The following is a 19605-nucleotide window of genomic DNA, read 5'->3' as shown; positions in this document are numbered from 1 at the left end:
TAAAGGTGACATTGATGCATAACTGTCTTTTTGTAGACAACCATTTTTGACTTTTGAAATTTAGAAATGGCCATATTCTATGAAGTTTTGTTTCTCTGCATAAGAATTGATTACATTTACTGCATTTTAACAAAATTCATGTTTTTTTACCCCAGATTTCTTTGATTTTTTTGTTAAACTACGATACTTTGTGTTGATCTAAACCATTATTAGTGTGGCGTAGCTGGTCTTGCTGATATTGGTTCCTCATGTAGATATGGTACAACTTCTAGGTCTGAAGGCACTTGATATTATTTTAATTCTGTCCTTATTTACGGAAATTAGTAATTCTGCTATGTCCCATCTACCTTCTTCTAGCTTCCCAAGGTCTCCAGGCAATCAGGTCACAGAGAACGCATCATTTTTGATCAGCACAAAATAGGTTAAAAGGAAGCCTAGTTTTGAGTTAGGCATATATCTAGAGCATTGCCCTGGGTATTTGAATTTTGTATGGTCCTGCTACCTCTACAGAGATTTCAAATTACTCTTTATAATTAGTTGGCAATACATGAGGGACCTTCAGGAAGACATTCACCAAAGCACTGCCACCCCAGCTTTGCTGTACAGTTTACATACTCTGGTTGAGTTTTCTCTAATAGGTATGGCATCAGGTTTCGCATAACCAGGAGAGCTCAGACAAAACCGTTCCATCATATCATCATTAATTAGCTTGCGATGTGGTGTACGAGTCACTAAGAAGCAGTGGTTTACAACAAACTCAGGAGCTTGTACAAAGAAAAAAAAAAAGGAGGTAACAGTGGAAATGTCTAGCTTACAATTTGTATGTGTAATGATCCTTCTTCCTTATGTTGAACAAAAAGTTTTGTCTCTGCAGCACATGAATACTGTTATAGACATTTATAGATAGTCCCCTCATGAGCTTGCTAGACTTTTGTTTGACAGTGTTGTTTCTTGAGCAAAAGCCCTGACCTGTGTCCTAAATTCAGAGGAGAAGCTTGCAACCTCCCCCCAGCCCCACCCCAATCCCTGAATTAAAAAAACCTTGTCCTTTGATGTCTAACCTAGCCTTGCCAAAAGAAAAAAAGAAATGTTCTGAAGCCAACCAGAAACAAATGACACCAAATTACAGTTCTACATTATATGTTTTAGGTTATGACTCTTGGGGTCATAGTTAACTTGATGTCTTGCACAGTCAGTTTTTTTTCCCCATTACCATGTGCTTATTCCAAAATAACAACCACTAACGGGTTTCCAGAAATACATTACACAGTCTAATTCCTTTATCTTGTCTGAATTAGTTTGGTGGGGCAACAATAATCTCCTTGGAGTGCGTTTTCTGTGAAGTTTCTAATGGGCATTTCAATTTATCCTGTATAATTGTTGACATACAGGCACTTCCTGATTCACAATGTAGCAAGACTTCACTGTACAGCCATTCATTTTACTTTGTGAAACTTGTTTCAAACTTCCATATGATCTGCTGTTCTGTTGCATTGCTCTAAAGCAGAAAACGTAATCAACGTAAACGCCAAGCTTGCTCTGAGTTTCTGCAATGTTCATACTGAAAGATTACCTGTGTGTTTGTAATTTATCATAGAAATATGAGCTTCAGGAATTAATGTGTGTGTAAATATTATATATATATATATATATATATATATATATATATATATATATATATATATGTGTGTGTGTGTGTGTGTGTGTGTATGTATTTGTGTTTGGCTGCCATGCACATCTTGTTTCCACGGATCACAGCATGGGGTAGTTGGTCAGCCCACCTCATCAACTCGCTCTTGCACTGTAAATAACGGCCAGGCCTGGCACCATTCTTTGTCTTTTTTTCAAAAGTCTTTTTTTTGTGTAAAGAATGTCTTAAAGTTAAGGTAATTTAAAGTCAGAAGTACATTTTCTTGGTGCAAATAAAAATTATATATTCATAGTATAGTGTAGCTGTAGATGCACATGCCCAGCATGCTTAAGTGATGTAGTCTTGGCCTCAGGCATTACAACTTGTTTTTCTTTGCAGAACGTTCGAGTCACAGAATGTGATGTGACTGTTCCCTTAGATCACAATGCTCGTGAGCACCGACACCACCATAGACAGTTTTTTCCCATCAACAGCTTCTGGCATGTACAGCAACAGCTCAGAGACTGATTTGGTTCCTCATGTCTTTTTCAGGCCTACTTGCTCTACTCTTTCAAACCAAAGACTAGGTTAACCATCTCTGTGTGGTTAGCGACCATCTAGCTGGCAAGCGCCTCAGTCTTCTCAGGCAACCACAGCCGTCTCACTTCAGTGTCTTGACACTTTAGTCGAACCGGCTGAGTCATCTTCAGTTCCCCCTGAGATCCCTTCAGGGAATGAATACACAAAGTAGGTGTTGGAACGCATAACATTCCAGTTTTGTACAGAGTATACCTAGTCGGACCAGCATGTTGTTTGCAACCTTTATCTTTCCCTCCGAACACACAAACTCTTGTGAGTTTTGCCTTGTCTTTTTTCTGCTGCAAGAAGAGTTTTATGAAAGGGAAAGGTAGTGGGCAGACACAAAGATGTAGCAGCAGACTTCCTTTGAGACTTCCAATATTTTTGGGAACAAGACCATATCAGCATTTAGCAGGAGACTGGACCCTCTGGGGTCCTGGTGGCCCAATTAACACCCATCCCAGAGAAGGTTTTCTCAAGGACACCCAAGGGCGAAGACTCAGACACAGGCGTCTTCTGCATCAAAACCAAGACTCCAGTGAATGTAAGTATAACTCTAGTTCAGCAAAGCCAAGCAAAAAACCCTGTTCCGCTAAACTCTCCCAAGCTGAAGCAGAGCACTTCTCCCGCAGGAGTTGGATGTTGAGCCCGAGCACCAGGAGAAGGGTTTGAAGCTGAGCAGGCCTCGAATGAAGGGCATTGAACCGTGAGAGTTGTTAACCTATCCCCACTTCTCCCTCACACTCTAATCTAAAGGTGTCAAGCACTCCCTCTTAAGAGTATAATTTAAGTGCCAAGTTGATGCTGAAGACTCATTTGATATTGAGATTTAAGAAATCTGAGGCTTGCTTTCTACAGAAGCTGGCGGAGGAGCTTGGTGCTGCACGGAAGCAGCTCATAACACAGAAGCTGACAATCATCTCCGAGGTGCCCCAGGCTGCCTGTCAACTTTGTTTCTGCTTATTCCCCAAGATCATCTTGCCTTCAACACACCTAGGCATCCAATGTCCAAGAAGCTTAAAGACAAGGGCACAAGCCCACCACACCAAATACCTTCATCAACCTTCTCCTCCACCCGCCACCGCTGCATCAATACACACCACCTCCACAACCATCAGTCACCTGAGATGTGAATGCCCTCAGAACCAGGCAACCACTAAGAGGAGGGAGACCTCTGTGACCATCCCCTATGGGTGAGATGGGGACAGCACCTGGGTTGATTAGTGTCAATTCTACATATGAGCCAGGTGCCATTCCCAGTAAAGCCACCCCCACCTGGTGATATCACTGCTTATCCTGTGATGATTCAAAGCACAGCTTACCACTACGATTCCTTCTGAAAGAGGATGACTAACGGATGGAGACCCTCTCCAAAACAGAGCACACTTACCGTCCATTTCCTGCTAATGGGCAAGGGCATGCCAAAAGCGCCTCTTGAATACTTATAAAGAACCAGTTAAGGCAAAGTTTATTACACCATTGGTCAAGAAGAGGTTTAAATATTCTGTCCATTAGCTACTCTGCTTCCTTGGCCAGGTCATCCTACCCCTAGACTCTTCAGCGGTGTCTACAGTTAGCACAGAATTATGCCTGTTGATATGCCCCAATTGACTTTTAGTTGCAGATTGCTTACCATTTGAATTTCCCCCAGGCGTAAGTCTGGATCCTGAGTTTTTTTTTGAGCAGTACCCCTTCGTGCTGTTGGTTGGTGTCGATTGTCTCTGCGTCCGTCGTCTGCTCAGGATATGACATTGTGGGTTCAATATAGATGGCTACACTGACGCCATTTCATTTCTTTATGTGCCAGCCAGCGCTGATCTGAAGAGAGTTACCCCTCAAGTCATTTTTTGACTGTCCTTTTTCGTCTTTGTCAAAGTTGTACAACTCCTGGTACGTCAAGAATGTAATCTAGCGAGACCGGGTTGCCGGAGCCTGTCCTCAGGTGATGTTGGTGAAGGATCCGCACCTTCTGTGACTTTGGTGTTTGGAGCGCAACCACAGCCCAAAGTTGTGGTCGGAGTTGTCAGTTCATGCACCTGAAGGCTGACGCTCCACTCCACGTAAGTCTAGAGGAATGTCCCATGAATGGTTGCGGAGTCCCCCTTCGTCGTTGTCCCACTCCAAGTCCTCGTATGACGCCAACTCTGCCACTGACAGGAGCCAAGCCACCTATGTTGGATCCTGAGCCTGGTTCTTATGGGCTAGGCTAGGGGACGGTGAGAATGGGAGAGGTCGCTGGACCCCTTACAATACCAGCTCCAAAACCCTTTGGACTGGTGTGCAGACTTGGGTGAAGCCAGTGAACTGAACCCCTCCCCAGGTACTGGCATGATTTCTCCTCCTATCGTGGCTACGGAGGAGAGTGCTTCATACTCTGATGGTGCTAAGAGCAGCTGAGGTCCTGGACCTTAAAGTGCCTTTGGTGGCAGTCAGGACTATCCTCCTGACAGAGGTGCTTCAGCCTAGAGCTTAATACTCTGAACCCCTGCTCCCCTTCAATAAAGCCCTTATAGATGTCCTAGTGGGTACGCAGTCTAATCCCAGCACAGGGACACCTGTGAACAGTACAGTTGCCCATTGCCAGCACCCTTCTCCGGGCAACCCGAGTTTCCTCACGCAACACCCCACCCCTGAGAGCTTGGTCATCCAAGCCTCCACTTCACAGGGCACATTCCCTTCCGCACCCCAGATAGAGAATCCAAGAGGCTGGACACACTTAGGAAGAGGATTTTTTCTTCTGCCACCCTGGCATTTCGGTCCGTGTACACCGCAAGCCTTTTGGATTGTTATTCCCACACCCTGTGAGATACAGTTGTGCAAGTGCTGCCACAGGTCCAGGAGGAGATCTGGACTGTACTCTCCCAAGTAGTTGCTGAAGGGAGAGCTGCACCAAAGTTCACAATCCGATGTGGACTGGACACGACTGACTCACTAGGCAGAGAAGTTGCATCAACAGTGGCCCTTAAGCACCACTCCTGGAGGAGGGCATCTGGCTTTTCGGGGGATATCCAAGCAAATCTTAAGGACATGCCCTTTGACAGCACCTGTCTCTCTGGAGAGAAAGTCTACTCGGTGCTCGAGCACTTCAAGGATTCTAATGCTATGGCCAGGTCATTGGGCCTCGCAGTGGCCTTTCATCCCCCTCCGTCAGCTTTTCAGCCCTTTTGTGGCTACTAAAGAGGCACCCTACCACATTCAGTCTTGACCAGCCACTGTCCTGCACATGCTGCTCAGCCTCTGCGTGGCCGGGGACATGGGATCCATCATCCTCTTGGATCAGGGAGCCAGCGATCTGGCCAGAAGATAGCTCCCTTCCTCACCCTCCCACACACTCCGTCCACCTCCAAACCTTCTTAGTCTGACTCATCTCCACCAGGTAGCATTCGGATGCAGGATCTGCTGTCACCTGCTCCGCTGGCAATCCAACATGTCAGACAGGTGGGTTTTGCAGATAGTCCAAAATGGCTTCTCCCTCCCCTTCGAGACTACCCCTCCGTCCATGCCACCATCCTAAAATCGGAGGACGAAGGATCACTTGGCACTTCTCCAAGAGGACGTTATGGCTTCTTAGCCAAGGGAGCCATAGACAGGGTTTCTGTGCCAGAAGTAGGTTGTGGTTGCTATTTCTGATACTTTCTGATACCCAAAATGACAAGGGTCTCCGCCCTACCCTAGACTTTTGGTCTCTCAGTCTCTTTCTCAGGAAGGAGAAGTTCAAATTCCTCATTCTAGCTCAGGTTTTATCTGCCCTAGACTCAGGAGACTGGATGGTAGAGTTGGACTTGCTGGACGCTTATTTTCATATTCCCGTCCTCCCTGCCCACAGACATTACTTACGATTCATGGTAGGCCATGAGCACCTTCAGTCCACCGATCTCCCTTTTGGCCTTACTAGCGCCAAGGTGATTTCGGTGGTTCCAGCTCGTCTGCGCAGGTCAGGGCTTTCAGTCCTCCACTACCTTGATGACTGGCTGTTAAAGCCAGGCTCGTCCCAGACTATTGTCTCCCAACTCCAGACCACAGCAGACCATCTGCATTCAGTAGGGTTCACTATAAGCGTGCCAAAGTCACTGACTTCCTCTCAGATGCTCCTTTTCATCGAGCTGTTCTGGACACAGTGCTCTTTCAGGCCTATCCACCCGAATGGCGAGTCCAGGATACTCAGGCTATGATAACGATGTTACAGCCTCTCTCCTGGATTTCAGTGAGAATGACTCTGAGGCTGATTGGCCTCCTGCATCCTGCTAGTGACACATGCCAGATGGCATATATGGGCTCTGCAGTGGGGCCTGAAGTTCCAGTGGGTGCAGCATAAGGGTAATCTCTCTGACATATGATATAGATCTCAGAGGAAACTGCGCAAGATCCGCAGTGGTGGCTAACAAACCACTGTTGGATCAGAGGCATATTCCTCTCCCTTCCCCACCCGGAGCTGACCGTAGTTACAGATGCTTCACTCCTGGCCTGGGGCAGCCATCTGGCAGAAGCAGAGATCGGAGGCATGTGGTCTCTGGCGGATTACGGACTTCGCAAAAACCTGTGTTTGAGGTTTATGGTTAAAGGGTATGAACAGACTGGTATCATACAGGCACTGACCTTGTGTTTAAAAAAAATAATAGGAACAGGGCACAACTTGGGGACCTGCAAACTTGGCTATGGTGTTGTGATAATATCTTAACAAAATGAGGCACATGAAAACACACAGTCCTCTTTGCAGTCTTTTACAGAGCGTCCAATCCAGGCTACTTGAGTAACCATGATGATTTATTTGATAAAAATGTTTGTCCTTCATGTGTGCCCCAAGCCAGTGGACACACTTATTTCTTAGAGATTTCTGAGGTGTGTGCGTTGTGGGTTTTGAAACGTTCTTAATCTCAGGAGGGAGGCCCGTGCAAGGTAAAGAAGCATTGGTTGTCGACTGGTACAAGCCCTGATAAAAACCAGTTGGTGTTCACTCTCTCATGCTAGCTGTTGATGCTAACAACCTTGTTCTTGCCGGCAGTTGATTATTTACCTTTGGTGCTAGTTCTAAATCACGTTTGATGCTCAAGGGCACAGGATTGGAATTATGCTGCAGTGCCTCCATAGACTGTTGTGTCAGCCTTTTGTTCACAGCCGAATTGATGACATAACCAGTAATGAAGTTGGAGGAGGAAGGGATGTCGATTTTAGCTGCCTTGAGAATCCTGTTACTGACATCACCAGAGATTTAATTTGAAAATTGCAATTTTAAGGTTTTGTAGCTCAGATATTAGAGCCACACTATTGATAGAATTATCAGGCGCTGGACTCACAAAAGGAGGAATAGCAATGCCTGTAAGCTGTCAATCCTTCACAGTCATGTACACCAACACCATCAGGGGTTCTTTCCATAGTGCAATTAGACTCTGTTGGAGCACCTAAATTTCCTCTGTTTCCCAAGTTTTGTCCGCCAGCAGTTTCGACAATAGCATCTACGGGGGGATTGACTACTCCCCTCGTTGTCGAACTCTGCCCGCTATGACCATTAGTAGCCTCTCTCACTGGCAATTTCTTAGGCATAATAGAAAATGCCCTTGAACTCAATTTCTCTTTTAATTGACAAGAGTCTTTATTGAAAATATCATAATACGGCTGACCGGGGGGCGGGGTGGGAGATTAGAAGATGTGGGATGGGCAGGGGGGAGAGCTGTTGGTGTAGCAGATAAAGAAAATCAAATTCTTCATTGTGTATCCATGTATCTAATAGAGCAGTAAAGTATAGCGCTCTGAGCGCTTGCTCTCTTAACATTTCCTGATAGCAGGTCATTTGCCTTACATTGCCCCATTTGTTACATAAAACATTAGCACAATGCAATTGATAGCAAACTCCAGACAATTGCTTAAATCTAGCCGCAACCATGTTAGTTCGCCAGATGTAAAGATGGAGGGGCTGTGTCAGAGAACCAACAGGGGTGGCCCAGCCCAACCTCCTCCGGTCTCTGAAGGACCGGGACGGGCCCGCCCCTGGCAACTATCGTCTATATACAGAAGCAGAGGGGTACTGTACTCCAGCTGTCTGCGCTAGCACAGAAGATCTTGCGCTGAGCAATCCACAGCAGGATCTGTTAGTGGAGGACCTGCTAGGGGCGGACAATGACTTTTCAGACCTTCTAAGCAGAAGCAGTCAACAAGTCGATGTGTGGGACCTCCACCTGCAAATCCTATACAGGTATTTTCCACAGGTTTGGGAGGTGGAGGTGGCCCAGTCAGCTTTTGTGCCATGCCAGAAAACATCCAAACTTCTCTACAGGTACACACTTCCCCAGTCCCTGGGCAGTGCACTATTAGTGAACTGGTAAACAATATTTATCTATGTTTTTCGTCCTCTCCCTCTCATCCCATTCATGGTGAGGAAGGTCAAACAGATGTTTGACCATCATCCTTGTGCCCTGATAGCCCTGGTGCTCAGAGCACCTTGAGAGGTTCATCAGGCCCCGCAAGAAGCTACCTGGCAGGCCGGACCTTCTCATGCAGCAGCATGTTTAAATCAGAAACTCAGACCCAAACAGCTTAACCTAGCAATCTTGCATCTGAGATCCTGATATTTGGATACCTAAACCCAGGGGTCCTATTATTTGGGTACCTAAACCCTGATGAGTGCATGGCTATAGTGCATGAGGCATGTTATGTGTAGGAAGTTGGCTCTGTATGTACTATTTCAAAGTAAGAAATAGCATGCACAGAGTCCAAGGGTTCCCCTTAGAGGTAAGATAGTGGCAAAAAGAGATAATTCTACTGCTCTATTTTGTGGTAGTGTGGTCGAGCAGTAGGCTTATCAGAGGGTAGTGTTAAGCATTTGTTGTACACACACAGGCAATAAATGGGGAACACACACTGAGACAATTCCAGGCCAATATGTTTTTGTATAGAAAAATATATTTTCTTAGTTTATTTTAAGAACCACAGGTTCAAGATTTACAAGTAATGCTTTAAATGAAAGGTACTTCACTTAGGAACTTTGAATTAGCAAAATAGCATATAGAGTTTTCACATAAATGACATATAGCTATTTTAAAACTAGACAGTGCAATTTTCAACAGTTCCTGGGGGAGGTAAGTGTTTGTTAGTTTTTGCATGTAAGTAAACCACCTATGGGGTTCAAGTTTGGGTCCAAGGTAGCCCACCGTTGGGGGTTCAGGGCAACCCCAAAGTTACCACACCAGCAGCTCAGGGCCAGTCAGGTGCAGAGGTCAAAGTGGTGCCCAAAACGCATAGGCTTCAATGGAGAAGGGGGTGCCCCGGTTCCAGTCTGCCATCCGGTAAGTACCCGCGTCTTCGGAGGGCAGACCAGGGGGGTTTTGTAGGGCACGGGGGGGACACAAGTCAGCACAGAAAGTACACCCTCAGCAGCACAGGGGCGGCCGGGTGCAGTGTGCAAACAAGCGTCAGGTTCGCAATAGGATTCAATGGGAAACCAAGGAGTCTCTTCAGCGATGCAGGCAAGGGGGGGGGGGGAGCTCCTCATGGTAGCCTCCACCTGGGCAAAGGAGAGGGCCACCTGGGGGTCACTCCTGCACTGGAGGTCGGATCCTTCAGGTCCTGGGGGCTGCGGATGCAGAGTCTTTACCAGGCGTCGGGTCTTTGAAGCAGGCAGTCGCGGTCAGTGGGAGCTTCGGGATTCCCTCTGCAGGCGTCGCTGTGGGGGCTCAGGGGTGTCAACTCTGGCTACTCATAGTCTCGTAATCGCCGAGGAGTCCTCCCTGTGGTGTTTGTTCCCCACAAGTCGAGCCGGGGGCGTCGAGTGCAAAGTCTCACGCTTCCGGCGGGAAACGTGTGTTGTTTCAAAGTTGCTTCTTTGTTGCAAAGTTGCAGTCTTTGGGGAACAGAGCCGCTGTCCTCTGGAGTTCTTGGTCCTTCTAGATGCAGGGTAGTCCTCTGAGACTTCAGAGGTTGCTGGACCCTGGGAACGTGTCGCTGGAGCAATGTCTTTAGAAGGGGGGTGTAAGGAAATGCCTCCTTGGCATGGTTACCCCCTGACTTTTTGCCTTTGCTGATGCTAAGTTTTGATTTGAAAGTGTGCTGAGGCCTGCTAACCAGGCCCCATCACCAGTGTTCTTTCCCTAACCTGTACTTTTGTTTCCACAATTGGCACACCCTGGCATCCAGGTAAGTCCCTTGTAACTGGTTCCCCTGGTACCAAGGGCCCTGATGCCAGGGAAGGTCTCTAAGGGATGCAGCATGTCTTATGCCACACTGGGGACTCCTCACTCAGCACAGACACACTGCTTGCCGGCTTGTGTGTACTAGTGAGGACAAAACGAGTAAGTCAACATGGCACTCCCCTCAGGGTGCCATGCCAACCTCACACTGCCTATGCAGTATAGACAAGTCACCCCTCTAGCAGGCCTTACAGCCCTAAGGCACGGTGCACAATACCATAGGTGAGGACACCAGTGCATGAGCACTGTGCCCCTACAGTGTCTAAGCAAAACCATAGACCTTGTAAGTGCAGGGTAGCCATAAGAGTATATGGTCTGGGAGTCTGTCAACCACGAACTCCACAGCACCATAATGGCTACACTGAAAACTGTGAAGTTTGGTATCAAACTTCTCAGCACAATAAATGCACACTGATTCCAGTGTACATTTTATTGTAACATACACCCCAGAGGGCACCTTAGAGGTGCCCCTTGAAACCTAAACAGACTATCCGTGTAGGCTGACTAGTTCTAGCAGCCTGCCACACACCAGACATGTTGCTGGCCACATGGGGAGAGTGTCTTTGTCACTCTGTGGCTAGTAACAAAGCCTGTACTGGGTGGAAGTGCTTCACACCTCCCCCTGCAGGAACTGTAACACCTGGCGGTGAGTCTTAAAGGCTCACACCCTTTGTTACAACACCACAGGGCACTCCAGCTAGTGGAGTTGCCCGCCCCCTCCAGCCACGGCCCCACTTTTGGCGTTAAGGCCGGAGGAGATAATGAGAAAAACAAGGAGGAGTCACTGGCCAGTCAGGACAGCCCCTAAGGTGTCCTGAGCTGAGGTGACTCTAACTTTTAGAAATCCTCCATCTTGCAGATGGAGGATTCCCCCAATAGGGATAGGAATGTGCCCCCCTCCCCTTGGGAGGAGGCACAAAGAGGGTGTACCCACCCTCAGGGATAGTAGCCATTGGCTACTAACCCCCCAGACCTAAACACACCCTTAAATTTAGTATTTAAGGGCTCCCCAGAACCTAGGAACTCAGATTCCTGCAACCTGCAGAGAAGACGGAGACACCAACTGCTTTGGCCCCAGCTCTACCGGTCTGTCTCCCCACTTCTAAAGACACTGCTCCAGCGACGCTTTCCCCAGGAACCAGCGACCTCTGAATCCTCAGAGGACTGCCCTGCTCTAGAAGGACCAAGAACTCCAGAGGACAGCGGCCCTGTTCACCAAAGACTGCAACTTTGAAACAAAGAAGCAACTTTGAAACAACTTGCGTTTCCCGCCGGAAGCGTGAGACTTGACACACTGCACCAGACGGCCCCGGCTCGACTTGTGGAGAACAATCACTTCAGGGAGGACTCCCCGGCGACTGCGAGACCGTGAGTAGCCAGAGTTGCCCCCCCCCCCTGAACCCCCAGAGCGACGCCTGCAGAGGGAATCCCGAGGCTACCCCTGACCGCGACTGCCTGCTCCTCAGATCCCGACGCCTGGTAAAGACTCTGCACCCGCAGCCCCCAGGACCTGAAGGATCCGAACTCCAGTGCAGGAGTGACCCCCAGGAGGCCCTCTCCCTTGCCCAGGTGGTGGCTACCCCGAGGAGCCCCCCCCTTGCCTGCCTGCATCGCTGAAGAGACCCCTTTGTCTCCCATAGAAACCTATTGAGAACCCGACATGTACACCCGACGGCCCCGGCTCGACTTGTGGAGAACAATCACTTCAGGGAGGACTCCCCGGCGACTGCGAGACCGTGAGTAGCCAGAGTTGCCCCCCCCCCCCCCGAGTCCCCACAGCGACGCCTGCAGAGAGAATCCCGAGGCTACCCCTGACCGCGACTGTCTGCTCCTCAGATCCCGACGCCTGGTAAAGACACTGCACCCGGCCGCCCCTGTGCTGCTGAAGGTGTACTTTCTGTGTGGACTTGTGTCCCCCCTGGTGCCCTACAAAACCCCCCTGGTCTGCCCTCCGAAGACGCGGGTACTTAGCTGCTGGCAGACTGGAACCGGGGCACCCCCTTCTCCATTGAAGCCTATGCGTTTTGGACACCACTTTGACCTCTTCACCTGACCGGCCCTGAGCTGCTGGTGTGGTAACTTTGGGGTTGCTCTGAATCCCCAGCGGTGGGCTACCTTGGACCCAAACTTGAACCCCATAGGTGGTTTACTTACCTGCAAAAACTAACAAACTCTTACTTCCCCCAGGAACTGTTGAAAATTGCACTGTCTAGTTTTAAAATAGCTATATGTGATTTATGCGAAAACTGTATATGTTATTTTGCTAATTCAAAGTTCCTAAAGTACCTACCTGCAATACCTTTCATTTGAAGTATTACATGTAAATCTTGAATCTGTGGTTCTGAAAATAAACTAAGAAAATATATTTTTCTATACAAAAACCTATTGGCCTGGAATTGTCTCTGAGGGTGTGTTCCTCATTTACTGCCTGTGTGTGTTCCTCAAAAGATCGTAACCAAGTTTAAGTTCAATAAACACTGCTTTTTCATGAAGTGGCAGTGGTACAGTTTTTCAGAGTTTGTCTTTGATTGCTAGCATACATGCACCTTTTCTTCCTAGCCTCTTGAATTACTGATGTTCTTGCGTTTACGTGTAAGGGGGGTGGTGATTGGTGAAGACTGTACATGTGCTTCTTGCATCATCTGCCTTCTAGTGTTAACTGTTGTTTTAGAACTTGGCTCTGCTGCTGGTTATTTCCATAGTTGGTAGCAGGAGACTATCAGCTATGCTACAGGGGAGCATACATTTAAATAATTGATCTTCGCTTTTCTAAGTGTATATTAGTTAAATATTACTGTGGAATCTATTAACAGTTGTCTATTTTTTATGTAATAGTTAGAAATGATTGCCATGGAAAATCCAGCTGACTTGAAGAAGCAGTTATATGTAGAGTTTGAGGGCGAGCAAGGGGTGGATGAAGGAGGAGTTTCCAAAGAGTTTTTTCAATTGGTTGTGGAAGAAATCTTCAATCCAGACATAGGTAAGTATTTTTCTCAATTTTAATGACTCAGTAAGTGATCAGTCTTTTCCTCCTGTCTGCAATCCTGAAAGTCCATTGTAAATTTGCCATCTTCTTCAATTTTAAAAGTGCATTGTAAATTTGCACACAGTACACAGATATCCTGTTGTGTATCATTGCAGGAAGTTTTTCATTGTTAAAATTTGTGTTATGGTTTATATGAACAGGCTGATTTCAAATTGTTGGTGTGCAGATCAAGTCCATTTCATGTGATGTGAAAAAAGGAATTTGTAGACCTAGCAAAAATAGCTAAATAAGCTCTAGACCCCTAAACTTTCTCCTCTCCTCCCTTCGAACAACCAAACCACTGTGACTTGTCTAGAACAGTGGTTCCCAACCTTTTGACTTCTGTGGACCCCCACTTTATCATTACTGGAATCCGGGGACCCCCACTGAATCATTAGAATCCAGGGACGCCCCCCCACCCCTCATGAGTCATTACTGAAAGCTGGGGACCTGATCTGTTAATATTATTTAATTTTCTAAGCAGTCGCGGACCCCCTGATGAGGCTTTGCAGACCCCCAGGGGTCTCCAGACTACAGGTTGGAAGCCATTGGTCTAGAATATTCCGCTACATAACATTCATAATCCAATAGGCCACTTCTTTTTGTCAAATTTATATGTTTAATATTCTGCTTTCAGTGTTGGCACTGGGTTTTTCCTCGGGGCAAATTTGCTGGCACTTATATTTGTTTTCGCTATAAAATGTTTCAAGCAGTCCCACAGGTGTGCATCCTCCTCATGCCACTTGATTTGTCCTCGGCCAGTAGTGTAAATGTTACTCAGCCTTTATGTATGCACAGGTTTGACTAATACTAACCTGTAAAAATGACAAAAGAGCTGCACAGCAGTCTTCTCTTTCCAGCAAGTAATGATAGCCAGGGGCACAATTGGTACTAGTGAAGGAATGTTTTTTTTTTCTTTTTCTTCCAAAACAAATTAATTTGGGATCTAATGTATTATGTCAATGTAACATCAAAGTGCTGTTTACAGAGATTTTTGTTGCTATTCTTCTAGACATGAAGCCTGATTCTAAAGAAGGATTTTCAAAGAATGTCTGCCAAAAGTGGTGGATTGTCTGTTGTCCTTCCTCCCTCCTCCCCCCGGTCGCATAGCTGCCCTATTAAGATCACTGTAACATTCCACAAGTCTGTGTTCTGCATCGATTTTGCTGAGGTATATTGCCAATTTCTCCAGGATGACAATGGTGGTTAAGCTTCCCCACCCACAGTGGCAGATCCGCCATCATGTTTGGCAGAATTAGCTCTGTGAAATTAACCAGGGAAAGAGTGGCAAACTTTCCCTAAATATTAATTATTATGCCCAGAATCCTGGGAAACACCTGTCATTAGTTGTGGGTGATAAGCCCCTTTAGCTCTTTTTAGGGTTATAAATTGCATTGGTCAACATTCGCATTACCTGAATTTCTGCTAATGGTTCCCTTCCCCATCTTGCATCTATAGATCCTTCAGTGGCTGGCAAATTCACTTTGATGGAGAAACGACTTTCATGGTGCAATCTTATAAGTGCAGTAGATTGTTTCATGCCAGTGTGACAGAGTACATTAGTCTGGCTTAAGTAAATTCCACCAGTAAAACTGTATATCACCCTGTTGGTGTGTCTGCTTGTAATTTATTTGTTTTGTTTGCATCCCCTTGAACTTTCTATACTCATGTGTTTGTCTCACTGCTTAATCCTGTTAAGTCAAGAGCCAGCTTTCTTTTCTGCCTTTAGTGTTTCGCCTTTCTGTCTCTCATAAAATACAATTACACACATTTTGCTTAAATAGAAACTGAATACAGAAATGCGCACAATATTATCAACTCACAACCTGATGCAACAAATTGATAATTTAATAAAAAGCTCGGGAAGCCTTAATAATGTGAAGGCTCTTGTATTTATAATAGTTGCAGAGATAGGCCGTGTGTTTATAATCTGACAAACTTTTCTGCACAGTTACTAATTTTTGGTGGGAAAACTATGGAAAAATGACAACCTTGTATTTCACAAACCTGTCCTTTTGGATTTTTTGCCACTCTTTTCTGTGCTGTTATGTTAATGCACTTTTTTTGTTAATTTCACACCTCTTGCATCTAAATGGCTGCTTAAGATTGCATGGAACGAGAACCTATGTACTTCATGCATCAGCAGTATAAGCAACACTAGAATATGAGGATATCTATTCCGAACAATAACACTCACTAAAACGGTGATTATTCTGACTTTCTCTGTTGTCCCTTTTTTCTAGCAGTTTTCCAGTTTTACCCCTTGTATTCTAAAAGGGCCTGTTCCCACCCTTGATCGCTTGATGTTGAAAGTATGAATCTTTGCCCTTTCTAAACATAGGCAGCGTTCTGATTACAAGGCAAGGTTTCATTAGGCTATCTAAAGCTCTTGTCCGTGACAGCAGTATTTTGCCAATGACAGCATCTTGAATATTTCTTTTGCTCAGACAGTCATCCAGTCTCGCACTTGTTTAGCTCTTTTGTTGGAAGAAGAGCACCATCCTTACTGCCCATGCTTCCAGACACTGTGAGTACATGTTTGTGGCAATGGAGGATTCATAGTTGAGACACTGCAGTTACTCAGCAACACATTGTTTGAGATCTCTGCTCTAGAAAGTATCTGAATAGTCACATTACCCAACTTGACAAGTGAAGCACTTTCTTTTGCCTCCTAGGAAGAGTACATAGTTCAAGACTGCTTTGTTGCTGTACTTAACATAATTGAGGTAGTGGACAAACATATTCACCATGCTTTTAAGGGTGATCTTGCCTGAGAGATCTGTTTTTATCTTGTGTGTTCTCCAATCAGAATTAATACTAATCATAGATTACAAACCTTTGGGCAGATAGACTTAGTGAGCAAACTTGTTGCCACCCTCTTTTCCAGATAATGTATTAAGCTTTAGCTAGTGACATTGTTCTGTAAGACATTTTGTGTTGAGCCTTGCATCTCACAAGGGCAAATGAGAAATACTAGTTGCTGACTATGCTCTTTGCAGTGGATGCCCTTCTGATGGATTGGTAACATCCAGTGAAGCTTGTATCCTTGTGTTTCCACTAGCCTCAAGTTTGATTATTTACTGTACATGGTAAGTTGTTTCTTAAGGCTACTACTCAGTGAACCTGGTGACTATTCTGCTTGTGCCATGTAGGATTATCTTACCTCTTAAAATTGTTTCTCTGGCTTGGAAATGTTGTTTGACTGAGGCCCGTCATGACATGACCGAGAGCTTGATTCATGCAGAGTGAAACTGACTTGTTCTTTTTGTTGCTGAAATAGCCACAATACACAATCGAAACTGTACAGTATGACAGAAAGATGCAAAGGAAAAATTATATCCCTTTTGCTGTAATCTCATCCTGTGTGACAGCTCATACTATTTGAGCTATAGTATAAATGTTCACAAAGGAATCTTGGTGCTCTCTCAGCTATCACTGTGGGAAGATATCTTCCTGCACCAGCCCTCCTGCCTGGTATGGGAACCTGTTTTGCCTGTGATTGTTAAAGCATTATTTTCTGTGAAGACGTACTCAATATTCATAAACACAGAATAGTCCTGCCATCTGAGATGCATGCCTACTTAAACAGGTGTAGATAATTTTGAGAGAGCTTGATTGCCAGAAAGCAAAAAAGATTCCAGTTGTGCTTGGGTAAAAACCGTAACAGATAAGCAAGAATCTTCTTGAGAGAATTTATGTAAATCTTTGCTAGAAACATTGTGACCTTCAAAGAGTATTTCGTTACAAAATAAAACTCTTGCATGGTTGGTGTTTCTGAATTTAATTAAAATACATATGAACATCAGCTAGTGTTACAGGTAAGTTTATTATTATTCAACTTGTTGGTTCGGCCAATATTTCTTTTGTTGAGAATGTTTTTAATGGTTATTTCTTGTATACATACCGCAACTCTTCATGCCCAACTAGATAACTACTTAAACTTTGGAGCTCACTGTCATATTTAAGTATGTTAAATAACATTGTTCAATTTCCACATTTTATTCCTGAAAAAGAACACATAATATTCCAACTTCAAAGTCGTCAAACACATGCCCCTTCTAAAATGGTCTTCCTTCTTCTAGGCACTGCCTATATTAATTGGTTTTCCCATCCAGATTATTTCTTTCTAGGGATAGTGTAAACTAGGCACAATTTGAGTTTGATGAATTTCATATTTTACACAGCCCTAGCAATCTTGCACTCCCCACTCTCCATGTTTAAAGTAATAACATATTTTTGTTTTAGAAAGAGGCAATTGATGGGAAAAGATGCTTTTCATAGTTCGTATTTGTGTTTCCCTTAAAAAATACTGAGGGTTGGAAGTTTTTTTTTTTGTGGCAAGCAAGTTCCTTATTCTGTATTACTTTTATTAATGTAGGGCAGGTGTACTTATCATTGAATATAGCCTTAAAATACTGGAATCCATCGGGAAGCTGCAATGCCAAGATCTTGCGTTATTGTGAAGAATGTGTGTTTTCCAGATCTTTACAAGGCTAATTTATTCTCTTTGCATTCCATAAACATCGCACACTTCAAATCATTGCAGTCAGGCAGGTTTCAGAACTTTCATGCTCCTGTAACTATAGTTCCTGGTGATGTGCGTAACAAAAATTGGAGGCATCTTTGTCATCACATTCAGCAAGCTCTGCCTCTGTCAGTGTCTCAGCGCACAGGCATATGGTGCAAGCAGTTAATTCTGAACTGCAGTCTCAGATCCATTCATCACTCACTTCACTCTCGACTAAGGTAATGCTTTTAAAATTGGACAGTACATTGTTATTAATTTGCTAAATTCATCCTTGGTATGCGACCTGAGAATACATTCAGCAAGAGTGAGCCAATTCAGACGAAGAGCTGCAGTTACAAAGGTTCATAAAAACATGGCAGATGTAGTAAAGCAAGCAGACATTGCATGTATAGCAAACGCAGAATGGCAGTGATTGTTGATGAGGGAGTGTGGAAAGTGCTGATTTTTAGGAGGAGGAAACTGACTTGGTGATATTGTCGCATAGGCTCTCATTATTCTAATGAGACTACTGGATTTTGAGCAGCAAGATCGTCCACAGTGTGGGAGACTGAGTCTGACCCACGGTGGGTGACACCTGTCGCTCCAAATCCAGGTTTTGCTGCAGCTAACTAGCCGTGCCTCATCTCTCCCGAAAGGTAGGGATGATTGGGCAGCCGAGCGCATGACATATCATACTTCTCAGGGAAGTCATGGTCACTCAGGTCGCACCCGGTTCTCTCAATCACAATTCGGTCTCATATATATAAATGACAGTAAAAGCAGTATAAGTTTTAAAGATTGGTTTAATAAAACGACTGAATTATAGATAGCAAAGCGTGAGCTGCAATAACCAGAACAACACAACAATACTAAAATGGTGACGATGAGAGTGAAGCATAAGAATAATGCTATCATATTGCCCCTAGAATCGATGGACTATTTTCTATCTAAATCATATTTTGGGCAGGGCATGTTAAGCTCTAATCCTGTCTTTCAGGTTCCCCTGGGAGGACATCAACCCTCATACCTGAGCAAAGGCCTGTAGTCTGCGTTAGCATCTGCAGCGAAGCATTCAGCATACAGTTGTGGTTCCCTGGCTGGAATCTCCCTCTTGAGGTGTAATGGGACTAGGAAGTGTGTTTATAATAACACAGCTGATGTTCTAAGAAAATGTCCCCACGTAATGATGTGTATTTTCTACGAATGTTGGAGACTAAACTTCTACCACGTTCACCGGCAATGTACCAAACTGTAGCCTTGACTGAAGCACGGAGTGATCAAGAATGTGTTGTTTGAAAACACAGTGCTGGGCTAGGCAAAACAGATAGAAATTAAAACAGGACCGTAAAACTGGTTATTGTAAAAATAACAACGCAAAGCTGAATAAAATATATCTTGGTCAAGGTGCACAGTGGCCTAATGTATTAAACTAACGTGCATGGAGCTATAACTAAAATGGCTACACAACAATATAGATGATTACATTTGGGATCATAGCTGCAAATATGTTTAAATAATTTGTACTTCTATCTTGTAAATGTAAGTAAAGAGTAGAACTTTGAATGTGATTCTTAAGGGAATCCGTGAATGTTGTAGCATGCAGCAAAAGTACAATCCCAACAAGGTCCTCCTAAAAAGCCTGGACTCCAGCATTTAAAGGAGATTTCACTTTTATAAGCTAATT

General features: G+C 44.9%; 1 protein-coding gene across 2 annotated transcripts in view; it reads left to right on the top strand.

Annotated features, from left to right (window-relative positions):
* The window catches only part of UBE3A (ubiquitin protein ligase E3A), a 250200-nt gene that overhangs the window by 72617 nt on the left and 157978 nt on the right, over nt 1–19605 (top strand). For both annotated transcript variants that reach the window (XM_069204274.1, XM_069204273.1), the window contains one exon: nt 13225–13369. In XM_069204274.1, the coding sequence (XP_069060375.1) occupies nt 13225–13369 (145 nt within the window). The remainder of the gene's footprint in view (nt 1–13224; nt 13370–19605) is intronic.

This window comes from Pleurodeles waltl, chromosome 8 (assembly GCF_031143425.1).
Source record: "Pleurodeles waltl isolate 20211129_DDA chromosome 8, aPleWal1.hap1.20221129, whole genome shotgun sequence".
Taxonomy (NCBI): domain Eukaryota; kingdom Metazoa; phylum Chordata; class Amphibia; order Caudata; family Salamandridae; genus Pleurodeles; species Pleurodeles waltl.
The sequence above is the reverse complement of the archived record's forward strand: the minus strand, read 5'-3'. Positions and strand labels throughout refer to the sequence as shown.